Source organism: Doryrhamphus excisus, linkage group LG10, assembly GCF_037039965.1.
Source record: "Doryrhamphus excisus strain RoL-2023G ecotype Guam linkage group LG10, RoL_Dexc_Guam_v1.1, whole genome shotgun sequence".
Taxonomy (NCBI): domain Eukaryota; kingdom Metazoa; phylum Chordata; class Actinopteri; order Syngnathiformes; family Syngnathidae; genus Doryrhamphus; species Doryrhamphus excisus.
The window spans coordinates 18035067-18048259 of NC_136366.1; the positions used below are offsets into that span (position 1 = coordinate 18035067).

General features: G+C 40.0%; 1 protein-coding gene across 2 annotated transcripts; it reads left to right on the top strand.

The window, feature by feature from the left end:
- The first annotated feature begins 4134 nt into the window (after positions 1-4134).
- On the top strand, positions 4135-12212 carry LOC131118157 (multivesicular body subunit 12B). Of its 2 annotated transcripts, none has more exons than XM_058064615.2 (10): positions 4135-4505; positions 6067-6179; positions 6326-6433; positions 7439-7535; positions 8295-8424; positions 9341-9484; positions 9642-9736; positions 10266-10321; positions 11839-11898; positions 11993-12212. In XM_058064615.2, the coding sequence occupies exons 2-10, from the start codon at positions 6069-6071 to the stop codon at positions 12077-12079; spliced, it is 888 nt and encodes a 295-aa protein (XP_057920598.1). In that variant the 5' UTR covers positions 4135-4505; positions 6067-6068; the 3' UTR covers positions 12080-12212. The 2 variants fall into 2 exon arrangements, with proteins under 2 accessions (XP_057920598.1, XP_078650363.1); XM_078794237.1 differs by lacking the exon at positions 4135-4505 and adding an exon at positions 5590-5799.
- Positions 12213-13193: the final 981 nt, after the last annotated feature.

Sequence of the window (13193 nt, forward strand, 5' to 3'; positions counted from 1 at the left end):
AATTAGTTACTAGTAGTTAAGTTCCCAAACAACCACAACATGACTAGCTATTTAGCTTCCTGTGAGGTGGTAATAGTGTGAAACATGAGCAACTACAACTTCTTGACTAGCTATTTAGCTTCCTGTGAGGTGCTAATAGTGTGGAACTGGAACAACCACAACTTATTGACTAGCTAGTTATTTAGTTTCCTGTGTGGTGGTAATAGTGTGGAACATGAGCAACTACAACTTCCTGACTAGCTATTTAGCTTCCTGTGAGGTGGTAATAGTGTGGAACCTGAGCAACCAGAACTTATTGACTAGCTAGTTATTTAGCTTCCTGTGTAGTGGTAATAGTGTGGAACATGAGCAACCGCAACTTCTTGACTAGCTATTTAGCTTCCTGTGTGGTGGTAATAGTGTGGAAATGGAACAACCACAACTTATTGACTAGCTAGTTATTTAGTTTCCTGTGTGGTGGTAATAGTGTGGAACATGAGCAACCGCAACTTCTTGACTAGCTATTTAGCTTCCTGTGAGGTGCTAATAGTGTGGAACCTGAGCAACCAGAACTTATTGACTAGCTAGTTATTTAGCTTCCTGTGTGGTGGTAATAGTGTGGAACATGAGCAACCACAACTTATTGACTAGCTCGCTATTTAGCTTCCTGTGTGGTGGTAATAGTGTGGAACATGAGCAACCACAACTTCTTGACTAGCTATTTAGCTTCCTGTGAGGTGGTAATAGTGTGGAACTGCAACAACCACAACTTATTGACTAGCTAGTTATTTAGCTTCCTGTGTGGTGGTAATAGTGTGGAACATGAGCAACCACAACTTATTGACTAGCTATTTAGCTTCCTGTGAGGTGCTAATAGTGTGGAAATGGAACAACCACAACTTATTGACTAGCTAGTTATTTAGCTTCCTGTGTGGTGGTAATAGTGTGGAAATGGAACAACCACAACTTATTGACTAGCTAGTTATTTAGCTTCCTGTGTGGTGGTAATAGTGTGGAAATGGAACAACCACAACTTATTGACTAGCTCGCTATTTAGCTTCCTGTGTGGTGGTAATAGTGTGGAAATGGAACAACCACAACTTATTGACTAGCTAGTTATTTAGTTTCCTGTGTGGTGGTAATAGTGTGGAACATGAGCAACCGCAACTTCTTGACTAGCTATTTAGCTTCCTGTGAGGTGCTAATAGTGTGGAACCTGAGCAACCAGAACTTATTGACTAGCTAGTTATTTAGCTTCCTGTGTGGTGGTAATAGTGTGGAACATGAGCAACCACAACTTATTGACTAGCTCGCTATTTAGCTTCCTGTGTGGTGGTAATAGTGTGGAACATGAGCAACCACAACTTCTTGACTAGCTATTTAGCTTCCTGTGAGGTGGTAATAGTGTGGAACTGGAACAACCACAACTTATTGACTAGCTAGTTATTTAGCTTCCTGTGTGGTGGTAATAGTGTGGAACTGGAACAACCACAACTTATTGACTAGCTAGTTATTTAGCTTCCTGTGTGGTGGTAATAGTGTGGAACATGAGCAACTGCAACTTCTTGACTAGCTATTTAGCTTCCTGTGAGGTGGTAATAGTGTGGCACCTGAGCAACAACAACTTATTGACTAGCTAGTTATTTAGCTTCCTGTGTGGTGGTAATAGTGGTGGTGGTGGTAATATACGTATGTGGTGTAAGGCAAAGCACTTAAGACTAAATAAGTATTCATAGATTAATCAGGTCACACCAGCTTTCAAATTGGGAATTGCCTGGCTTCATCGGTAGATGGCTAACTTATTGAAGGTTGTGTTTGGAATACCTGGTTTGGGAACAGTTTCTAGTTCTTCTGTTGGTGATTTGACCTTTTGGGCCATTTTTCCTAGAGAAATTGCCTCCCATTTTGGTTGACTGCACGTTTGTTTCCCGTTCAATTTGGTCCGCTCTTTCACTCCAAGTCCGTTTCTGTCAGTTTTGTCATTTTGTGAAGATGACTAACTTGAATGTTTTGTCAGGGTTCCTCTTGACCATTGGGCAAGGTGTTGGATACTTCAAGAACACACATGGTAGAAACATGGTTGTCCTCTTGAGGGACCATGTGCTCTCAAATTGTGGTGTCCAGTATATCTGCCTGGACACTGCAACCATTTGGTCTGTAGTGAGTGCCCTTATGTTCTTGAAGAACTGGTGATGGCTTCAGTTCTTTTTTCCCAACTTTTCTCACACCAACGTTTAACCAGTATCAGTTCCTCACCCAGGGAATTGTTGTGCTCCGGTAGGACGGTTTGTGTTTCTTGAAGACCTTTTAAACATGCCTTCAGGTGTGCATTCTCTGTCTCCACCTTCAAACCTGGGTTATGATTCCATTTGATGAAACTGCATTGCTCAGAATCTTCACTCTTTTGCCTGAGTCTCTAGCTCCCATTCAACCATGGGCTCCCCAAAGGCTCCCAAGAGACAGAACTTCTTCCGTCTGTTCCAGCTGACTTTGAAGATCACATATTTTCTCTGCCCCTTCAATGAAAGCATTAAGCTCTTCTGTGACCTCTATCTTCTTCTGCTGCTGCTCTGTTCTGAGATAATTAATTTCTGTTTGGTTTTTGTCCCCCTGAGATTCAAGGTGATGCAATTCAGCAACTAGTTTATCTTCGCTTTCCTAGATGATGGTGACGTGTCTTCCCAGGAATTTTTACCACTGCCGGCGGGTTTTCATTTTGTTTTCCAATCCTTGCCTACTCCCTGCTGCAACCACTGAATATGGGTAGACAAATTGCTTTAACCTCTACAGCAGGGGCCTCAAACTCAATTTACTTGGGGGCCACTGGAGCTAGGGTCTGGGTGAGACTGGGCCGCATCAGGTTTTCAAAAAAAAAAAAAACGCATTTATTAAAAACAGAAAAATATACAAACTTTTTCAGTGCTTTGGTTCAGATTTTCTACAAGAAAAGCTCTGATAAAACATTCCACTGTTCTCAAATATCTATCTATTTTTCTGCACAAAATAAGATGAAAAATAAACAAATCAAGAATAAAGAAAATCAATCAATCAGTAATAAATAAATATAATAATAATAATAATAAAACAGCAAATAATAAAAACTTAAGAAACCATATATAGTTGGTGGGTAGACAAATTATTTTTTTCAGATTAAAACTAACAAAGCATTATTAGAGCCCTGTAGACATGACAAAACACGACTATAGTCACATTTATACTCTTTTTATTTACAACATATTGCGCAACTGCAGGGTCTTGAGACACATGCTAACTCGCAAACTAGAGAGCTATAGCGACCTAAACGGTAGCCTTCAAGTTATTTCCTTTAAACTTAAATAGCCAAAAACTTACCACTTCCACACGGATAGGGAGGATAACTACTAACAGTTATTTAACCTTTAACATGAACATTAATCAAACATAATAATTTTTTCTGGGTACATGATACCATACAGCATCCATATCAAACTTGCGTGGGCCGCACGAACATTAAACTTTCATATCAAGGCGGGGGCCTCAAACTAGTGTCTTGCGGGCCACATTTGGCCTGCGGGCCACGTGTTTGAGACCCCTGCTCTACAGTTTGGGTAAAATAATCAGTTCCTGTGAATTTTATGTTAATTTCTTCAGTTTCCTTATCCAATTGCTCTGAGATGGTTTCCTTTACATCAGCAGTCTCAACCTGAAGGAGTTTGGTCTTGTAGTTATGGTTTGCTTTGCTTACATTACTAAGGTTCCTAGATAGCCTAATAACCTTCAAATCAAATTAGTAGTAGTACTAGTACTAATGGTAGCTGTTACATACATAGCTGATCTCTCCAGTCTTCGCTTGTTACATACATTTGAAGGATGGAGGGGTGTAGCTGTAGTTCCTGTAGTTCCTTATTCCAAATAAAGGGCAAGACAAAACAGTATAAAGAAATGTTATATTATAATTGTAAGTTCGTGTACGGACATGAGCCGTGAGTGAGTGACAGTCATTGGCCCCACCCCCTTTTCCGACAGAAAGACAAATCTTATTCAGTTGAACTTGTAATTATTAAGAATATAGAGTTTTTTTGTACAATCTGTATAAAAAACCGCTATTGTAGCCGGTGGTGGTGTCATTTGAGTGGGAAAAGTGTCATTTGGTGGGGTATAGAACCTTAGGTAAAGACAGATTGTTCAATTAATATCATATTCTGGAGACTTAATATTGATCATTTGATATAGCTAGAGTTATATAACTGTTTACATAAAAGCGTACAATGGGTTTAACGACGCTACCGGATTGCAGTCATGAACAGCATGAATAGTGTGGATGGGGGTGAGGCTCCCCTCTCCTGTTAGTTGACGGGTCTCATCCTGTGTTGTTGACTTTATGGCATCCTGTCGCACTATGTTTTAAACCACTATGCTAGCTAGAGCCCAACAATTACTCGATCGGTTCGTTGATGACCACCACTTCTGGAGGTTGTTGCAAGAAATGGGAGTGTAACACAAGGGAGACTACGAACACTGGTTTGATTCCATTTTGGCCATTTACGGTAAGTGAGCTAACGGAGCTGTGTCAATGCTAATGCTACTGATGCTAGTGTTCAATGAGTTGTCTTTGCAGCTCTTTTGGGGAAAATACCAGGTTTTGTGTTAGGTAACCTGTCTTAAAATGTGTTTGGGGTGTAGCATTATTTTATATACGTTATTGAAACCTGAGATAACTTTGGCTTCTTACATTAGCACACAGGGCCCGTTGTTTGACGCAGTATTGTCGCCAGCCAGCTAGCTTGCTAGCTAGCTATAGCAGGCGTGTTAGCGCTGTGTGTAAGGTAAACAAGTCCCAGCTGAGCCGCACCGTTAAGCCGTTAACTCTTTCGGTGAATTCTTTACATTACACTAATGTCTCACAACACTAATGTTTTTGCACTGCGCATTCCAAGATCAGACTGACAGTAAAATGTTGTCGTCAAATATTAAGTTTGTGTGCTATATTTCTTAAAGCACAAGCTAATGTAGCCAACTGTTTACTGAATTGTCGAGAAAAGGGCTGCAATCACCCATTTCTACATTAAAATCAAGATCGGTATGGTGTGCAGTAATTATAGTAACATTTATATAGAGAATATACTGAACATGTGGATGTGTACACACACACACACACACACACAAGACGCGAATTTTAACTACCTGAAAAATGACAGGAATTTACATTTTGCACTATTTTATATAAAGGAGATTCTAACTAGACATTCAAAATGCAAATAATTATTGCAAACAAACATTAAAGTGAAATAGGTTATTCATCAGCTTATCAAAAGTTCAAGATCTCCCTAAAATTGAATTCAAATGTTGAAAAAAACGGCTTAGCTGCAACATTGTGGTTAAAAACCTCACAAATAGTTTTGAGCATGCTTGATGCCAGTGTTTCTAGGAGGCTTGTGGGACTGTTGGTCTGGATGGTGAAAGTGGCTTCATGGAGGGCATCCACTCTGGAATGGATGTCTATTTTTGTAAACTTCCCTTGCCGCCCAACCTCAAATGTTCTCATTTGGTTTTTACATCAGGGGAACATGCAGGATGGTCCAAAATAGTGAGCTTGAAAGAAGTCCTTTGTCAGGCTTGTATTGTGAACTGCAGCGTTGTCCTGTTGAATAAGCCAGTCATTACCACACAGACGAGGGCCTTCAGTCATGAGGGACGCCCCTTGCAATGTCTCCACAGAGCACCTCACGTTTGACGCCCCTGCACAAGCTGAAGTTCCATTGAAGGAATTGACGCCAACAGTCGTCTTTCTTTTAACCAAGCTCCTTACTGAAGGGACAGAACCTGGTGGCTGCATGACCGGTCTGTGTTGCTCTTTGGTACAGGATGAAATACTTATTTCTCTCAAACACATCCATATGGATAAGGCTACAGGCTTAACTGTAATGTCTGAGACATACAAACCAAACCATACTATAAACATTCTGGGATGATTGTGTCTTTCTAAAGGCTAAACTCACACAACCAGCAGATCAAATAATGATTGTTGCAAATTTGACGTCATGGATCCTTATAAATATAAAAGTGGAAATAATTTACCCTGTGTTTTTTTTGTGTTTTTTTTAACAGAGATGCCTGAGGTCCGGGACCTTTCTGAGGCGTTGCCCGAGATGCCTATGGACCCCATCACTGGAGTTGGCGTTGTAGCTTCCAGGAGCAGGGCACCAACCGGTTATGATGTTGTAAGCATATTTGGACTTCTTTATTGATTTGCTTTTATGTTGTAGCAATTTTATTATCCCAACTTTTCACACTAGCATCATTGGCACCTTGCTAACTACTATCCTGCATTGATGACGGCTTGTCCATGAATCCCACTTGCCTCTAGGTGTCGACAACAACAGATGGTTTGGATGCTGATCTTTGGAAAGATGGACTTTTCAAGTCCAAGGTGACCCGCTACCTGTGCTTCACCAGGGTCTTCTCCAAGGAAAATGTAAATGGAATCTTCAATCTAATCAAAATCTAATGACAGTTCTGTTCGGGACTCAGCAGTGAACGCTGAAAATCCACAAGTAATTGTGGATTTGGCTTGCTCCACCCCCTCTGAACCGTCCTACGAGTTTGATGTTTGACGTTTTCAATTTTGGATCAACATTTGCAATAAAAGTGACTAAATGATAGAAAGTATAGGTGCTCACCACTAATGAATTTTCATTTAATTCATTTCACCTCCCTCTAACACATAGTTTTAGGGCTGCCATTAATAATTATTTTGTTGTTCGATTAATCTGATGCTTGTTTTGATTAATTGTCCGAAATGAACCAAAACAAACAGTTAGTGGTTTGGTCCACAATGTATCAGAATATATTATACATAATCAGAGGATATTTGCAAAACTAGAATAACTATTTAGTTGATTAATCGTTGCAGCTCGACATAAATTAACCTTCTCCTGCTGCTCAGCTTTCTAGAGCATAAAAACAAGCTTAGAAATCTCCAAAACCTCTGTCAAAAACTACCACTTTGTAGACTTGCAAATGAATAAGATGTGCAGCTCTTCACAAGTGGAAGTAGAAGGCAGGAAGTACCATTTAAACCTCATGCCCACAGATACCGAGCAGTCTGCTGTGCTATTACAGTTAGCTATTGTGCTTACGTCAATTCAAATTTTATTGATATAGTACATTTAAAATAACCCTGAGTTGACCAAAGCTGTACAGAAATCAAATTGAAATACAAAAACAGTGTCAATAAATATATCTTTTAAAAATAAAATTACTTTATGACAACAAATTAAATTAATATAAATTATTACAGACTTAGACTAAATAATGTTTTTTTTCTGTTAAAAAAAATGTATCTTTAGAGAATTTTTTTTTCATTTTAAGATTATTTGCAGGGTTGTGAATGTGCAGGGATCCACTGTACACCGTTTACCAACTGACTGAGTAGCGCATTATTAACCCCTCCAAATCTTATTCCACTCTCTCCTTTCAGAGCCATTTAGGAAATGTTCTTGTTGACATGAAGCTGATTGATATCAAGGACACACTCCCTGTCGGCTTCATTCCAATCCAGGAGACTGTTGACACTCGTAAGTCACCTACGTTGGACCAAGACTAAAATAAATGCACTAAAGCAAGGGTGTGCAAACCTTTTCCACCGAGGGCCACATTTTGAAAAATGAAAGGATGCAAGGTCCACTTAAATTTCACTATTTCAAATTTCTTCTGAAGTAATCTTTATAAATGTTAATTTCGTAATATGACATTATTCCCATAATATATTATATATATTATATAATATATATAATATATTGTATTTTCTTTTTCTTTTTAAACCACTATTATTAAAATATGCTATGTGGTGGTGTTCACATGTTTTTTGAGGGGATTAAAAAGAAATGTCATTTTGAACGGGTCCCTTTAGGTTATAATCTTAAAAAATTGCTATCTCAGGAGAGGAACAAGCTGTAACAAGCAATGCAAAGTATCATTGTAGCCCACGCATCTGAAGTATGTGTGGACCCACTATTTTATGTTACTAATGAATGAGCATTATAGGTCCCCTTCAAGACTCTTCTGTGTCCATGTGTGTCCAACTAAGGGAGTGTGATTCAGTATCTCAAACACACGCATGTGTGAGATGGCTGCGTTATTTCTCATTTATTCAAACTACAGGACTCACAAGTGTTAGCTGCTGCGTTAAAACTTAGTGGTACTATTGTGGCAAATTGATGTGAACTCTTCACGGGCATGAGATCTGACCTGATATTGTCATTGGGGGTGCAATATTGGTCAAAAAATCAATATGATGTTTTCATCCTCTTGTGTGTATTTGTGTGTGTGTGTAGAGGAGCAGGCATTCAGAAAGAGGCGACTCTGCATAAAGTTTATTCCCCGAGACTCAACAGAGGCAGCCATCTGTGACATTCGTATCCTTGGAAGGTCCAAGCAGGCTCCGCCTCAGTACACCTTTATTGGGTTTGTTTCTTCTCTTTCTTATTTGTAAATAACTTTGAAATCAGCAGACGTTCCTCTACCTACATTTCCAGTCATAGGTTATCCCTTTATGTATTCCCACATATTACCAGCATTTGGGAGCAAATATGAGGTGAAAGAAAAGTGATAAAATACATCCAAATACATTTGTCTGTGTATGGGAGATTAATAGATGGTGCATTCAAGGACCGTCACAGCTTGCATTAATCATTCAATAATCGCAACTAATATTTACAGTATTGTAATCAAATAATATTTACTGTAATACAATTTATGTTTATGTATTTTGATGACTTTGTTTTAAAAGAGCAATGGAATTAGTTTGCAATTTTGACTATATGTTTTATGACTAGGCTTCATGGTGGACCGAGTGGTTAGTGCGCAGGCCACACAGCTAGGAGACCTCAGTTCAATTCCACCCTCAGACATCTCTGTGTGGAGTTTGCATGGTCTCCTCGTGCATGCGTGGGTTTTCTCCGGGGTTTTCTCCCACATTCCAAAAGACATGCATGTTAGATTAATTGGCGACTCCAAATTGTCCATAAATGTGAACGGTTGTTTGTCTATAAGTTCCTGTGATTGGCTGGCGACCAGTCCAGGGTGTACCCCGCCTCCCGACCGCAGACAGCTGGGATAGGCTCCAGCACCCACGCCACCCCACCTAAATAGTTTTTTTTACTCAAAAACGTTTAGAATTTAAAACCAGTATCAGAAATAAACCAATCTTATTTTGAGCTGACACTGTAAAAATATCCGAAGTTAGCAGTTTCTTCCTGCACATTCTCCTTTCTCAGAAGTTGCTGTTTGAATAATCAACATTTCATTCATGTTTTATGCTTTATAGATTGCAGCTTTAATGGTATGGCATGTTTAAACATGTAACGTTTTTCTCTGACAGAGAACTAAACAACATGGGTATCTGGTATCGCATGGGTACTGTGCCGCGAACTCAGGACACCACTCATACATCATCTGTGAATGACGTCCAGAATATGAATTCTACCTCCTCTTCCGCCTCTGTCCCCGCACCTCCAATGACCAAGTATGCATTCACAGTCCATCTTCCTCTGATCAACATTTGCAATAAAAATGACTAACGCATTGATTAGTACCATCTGCAGAAACACTCCTCTTCTCTCTTTAGTAATTACCATAATTACAGAAGCATAATCCTTAGTGCTTTTCCTTTTTGTTCACAGGAATATTTCCATGACCCTTCCTGCCAGTTTCAGAGGGAAAAACACGACCAGACCAGATTATGAGCACCAAAATTCAAACCTCTATGCAATCTCAGGTTGGCTACACTTTCGTCAACTCGTCAATTTTGTATGCAATATGAAGCAAAAAATTGTAGATGACAAAAATACTGTGTAAGGGATAACAGTAGTAGTAGTAGTAGTAGTAGTAGAACTAATCATGATGCCTTATTTATTCCTTTCTTTCTGTAAGAGTTTTTAAATGTCAGGGTTGGTTGAGTAGCTCAATGATGTTATGCCACTACAGGTTGGGGATTTGGTGCCTTACTTAATTAAGTGAGTCCGCACTTAGTCTAGTCTGTAGTCTAGTCTCTATTTTTGTGCCCAGTGGAAACTGGACCTTTGACCCTCCAGTCTTCCTGGACAATGATAATTATTATATTTGATCCTACCTCATTGTGTGCTCCAAAAGGTCAATAGCTGTGACCCCATCATAGTGGTAATGTATATGGTAATCATGACTGAACTAAACCTCTTACTCTTCTTACTTGCTCCATATTAAAAAGGAGCCTGAACATTTCATCACTGCACATTTTGAAATGAGAATGTATTGACCTGTCTTTTCAGCAATGGATGGTGTGCCCTTCATGATCTCTGAGAAGTTTGCATGCGCCTCGTCAGAAGTGAGTTTTTGCTTTGGTTTGCATCCAGCTAATGTATTTCCTTTGTCCTTTTAAACCTGTAACTTTAATCTAAACTACATCTGTGGGTGTGGTTTTATGCAAAGTGTAAGCCTTAATAGACTTTCAACTACTACAGTGTACTAGTGGCTGTGACTCAGAGTCCACAAGCGGCATCTCCTGTCGCAGATGCTTTTCTAAACCGTGTTCAGGGTGGCAGGAGGGGATGTGGTGAGTTGTGGTGAAGGGGTTAGCAGGAATGTAAAAAATGTCAAAACCCAAAGGGTTAAAATGCGACAGATCGGGTGAAACATCTCCATTTGTCTTTGTAAGAAGGGGCACCATTTCTTCTGTGCGGGTGGGATCGCCAACCCAGTCGAATGGGATTGATGAAAGTCACCTCCCAAAGAGTCACCAACATTTTCACCCCGAACACAACCGTACACCTCGCCACTCTCCACTGAGCCCATTCTCCCAAAACTAGACAATGCTTTCATGCTGAGGAGCCAGAGCATCCCACAACGATTGATCCCGCAAACTTGTGTTGCGTGACGCCTGCCCCCTAAAAAACTAAGCTGCTGCAACGCAGATCCTTAATGCTGACTGTTGTAGCACATCGGCCATTGCTCATCCATGAAGAGAAGCCAACTAAACACATGCCCAATCCCGATGGAGAGCCACAGAAGCAGGGTTGGCCAAAGTAATTTCCAGGGGCCGAAACAAAAAAACAAACAAAGTGGAAAAACAGTTCCTGCATTTCTACATTTTTTTCCACATGGGATGGGCGGAGACAAGGATCTGCCTTTGTCCGTCTTTCAACTGGCTGTTTAACTCAGACAAACTCATGAACAGTCTAAACAAATACGTTTATGTTAACTGGGAGAGGCTGAATGACAAATAACTCATAAAGACTAATACTATTTTGACTCATTTAATTAGACTCATCTGTTCATATTCTGGGCGGCACGGCGGTCGAGTGGTTAGCGCGCAGACCTCACAACTAGGAGACCAGTGTTCAATCCCACCCTCGGCCATCTCTGTGTGGAGTTTGCATGTTCTCCCCGTGCATGCGTGGGTTTACTCCGGGTACTCCGGTTTCCTCCCACATTCCAAAAACATGCTAGGTTAATTGACCACTCCAAATTGTCCATAGGTATGAATGTGAGTGTGAATGGTTGTTTGTCTATATGTGTCCTGTGATTTGGCTGGCGACCAGTCCAGGGTGTACCCCGCCTTTCTCCGTCTGGTCTGTGAAAACACGCAAAACTTTAAATTATTATTTATTCAAAATTATTAAAATTATTTGTGCAATTTAGTGTTTACGCCGTACATTGTTGTTCATATTTGATGTTACCTATTTATTCTCCATATTATTATTATTATTTATCTTCTTTTGTCTCTGGTATTATACGGGAGCCACACAACGACATTTTGTTGGCAATTACACTGCTGTGTTATTGTGCAATGACAATAAAGGATGTCTGTCTGTCTGTCTGTCTGTCTGTCTGTCTGTCGTGCAGTTGCAGCAGGTGGACCTCATTGGTATCACCATCAAAACGTTGGCTGAGATTGAGAAAGAGGTCGGCATTTCCGATTTCACTCCTAATTTCGCTTTATTTTCCTGATTTATGTTTGAACGATCTTGGATTAATACAAAGTTTTCCCTTCCATCAGTATGATTACAGTTTTCGCACGGAGCACAGCGCCGCAGCCCGCCTACCCCCCAGTCCAACTCGGACCTCCTTGAGCTCTGAGGCCTGATGAATCCACTTCAGCCCCCCCCACCTGCGCCCCTGCAGATACACCGACAGGAAACGCCTGCTTGTATTTATTGAGGGCCACCCCACTTGGACTTGCATACACTCCACTCACCCACAACAACTGTGTGGAGTTGGAGTCAGTTGGAGTTCTCTGTCAGGAAGCATTTTATTCAAGTGAAATGGAGAAGTTCAATGTGAGGAGAACCACTGCACACGACACTGAGTCCATGCTGAGTTTAAAAATGGAATGGGATAGCCCACTGTTTTAATGTATTGGGGGAAATTTAGATTCATAACTTTAAACATACTGTTTCTGTTTATTTCTGTCAGTTGAGTCAAAAAGATGTTTGGAGCCATGAATCCTTTGCCCGGTGATTTCCACTGATTGATTTTGGGCATTGATTCATTTTGCTGTCAACACGTTCCTGTAACCATGCTTCATGTTTTAATAATAAGCATGCGTGCTGAAATGTTTATGAGCCAGCATGCTATGTATTGACACTGACTGACCTTTACAAGACTAGAACTATGAGACTACAACCAGGTCTGGATAGAGCTTACCTAACAACACCAATGTTTTTAAGAGTTTTATTTAAACCATACAATTGCACTCCAAATTATTCAAACCTTACAGAAATTATATTTATTTGGAAGAAAACAAAAACAGTGTAGCGATAGTACAGATCATCACATTTCCTTTAATGGCCATTAGGACGGTCACGATGAACTTGGCTCACAAGATGAAAACAATGACACAATATAGGACTGGACAAACTTTGTAGCTGAGTCACTAAACAATGCAGGTACATTTTTAAATGTTTAATAACTTTGCACGCAGGGCCTAAGCATGACATTTTTAACTGTTGAACTGTAAAACGTAAAATAATGAGGGCAGGTGTAACTGCTCCCACTAATCATTTATATCGATGTGTAGTTGTGTAAAGACACACGGAAAATAGCCGATTGCAGTAGATTTATGTTCACACGAAAAGAAATACAGTTCGCTACAAGGAAGCGATGAAATAGATGCTACTATCACATGTCATATGCAGCAATTGTGTTTTGATCTGACAAATCTTAAGTAGCTTTGAGCACATTTAGAATTACTACTGTTT

Excerpts from the sequence above, each read along its gene's own strand:
- LOC131118157 (XM_078794237.1), top strand. The coding sequence starts at position 5,646 with ATGAGGGACGCCCCTTGCAATGTCTCCACAGAGCACCTCACGTTTGAC. Across the intron at positions 9,485-9,641 it reads CCCGCACCTCCAATGACCAA|GAATATTTCCATGACCCTTC; the intron begins GTATGCATTCAC and ends TTTTGTTCACAG. Across the intron at positions 9,737-10,265 it reads AAACCTCTATGCAATCTCAG|CAATGGATGGTGTGCCCTTC; the intron begins GTTGGCTACACT and ends CTGTCTTTTCAG.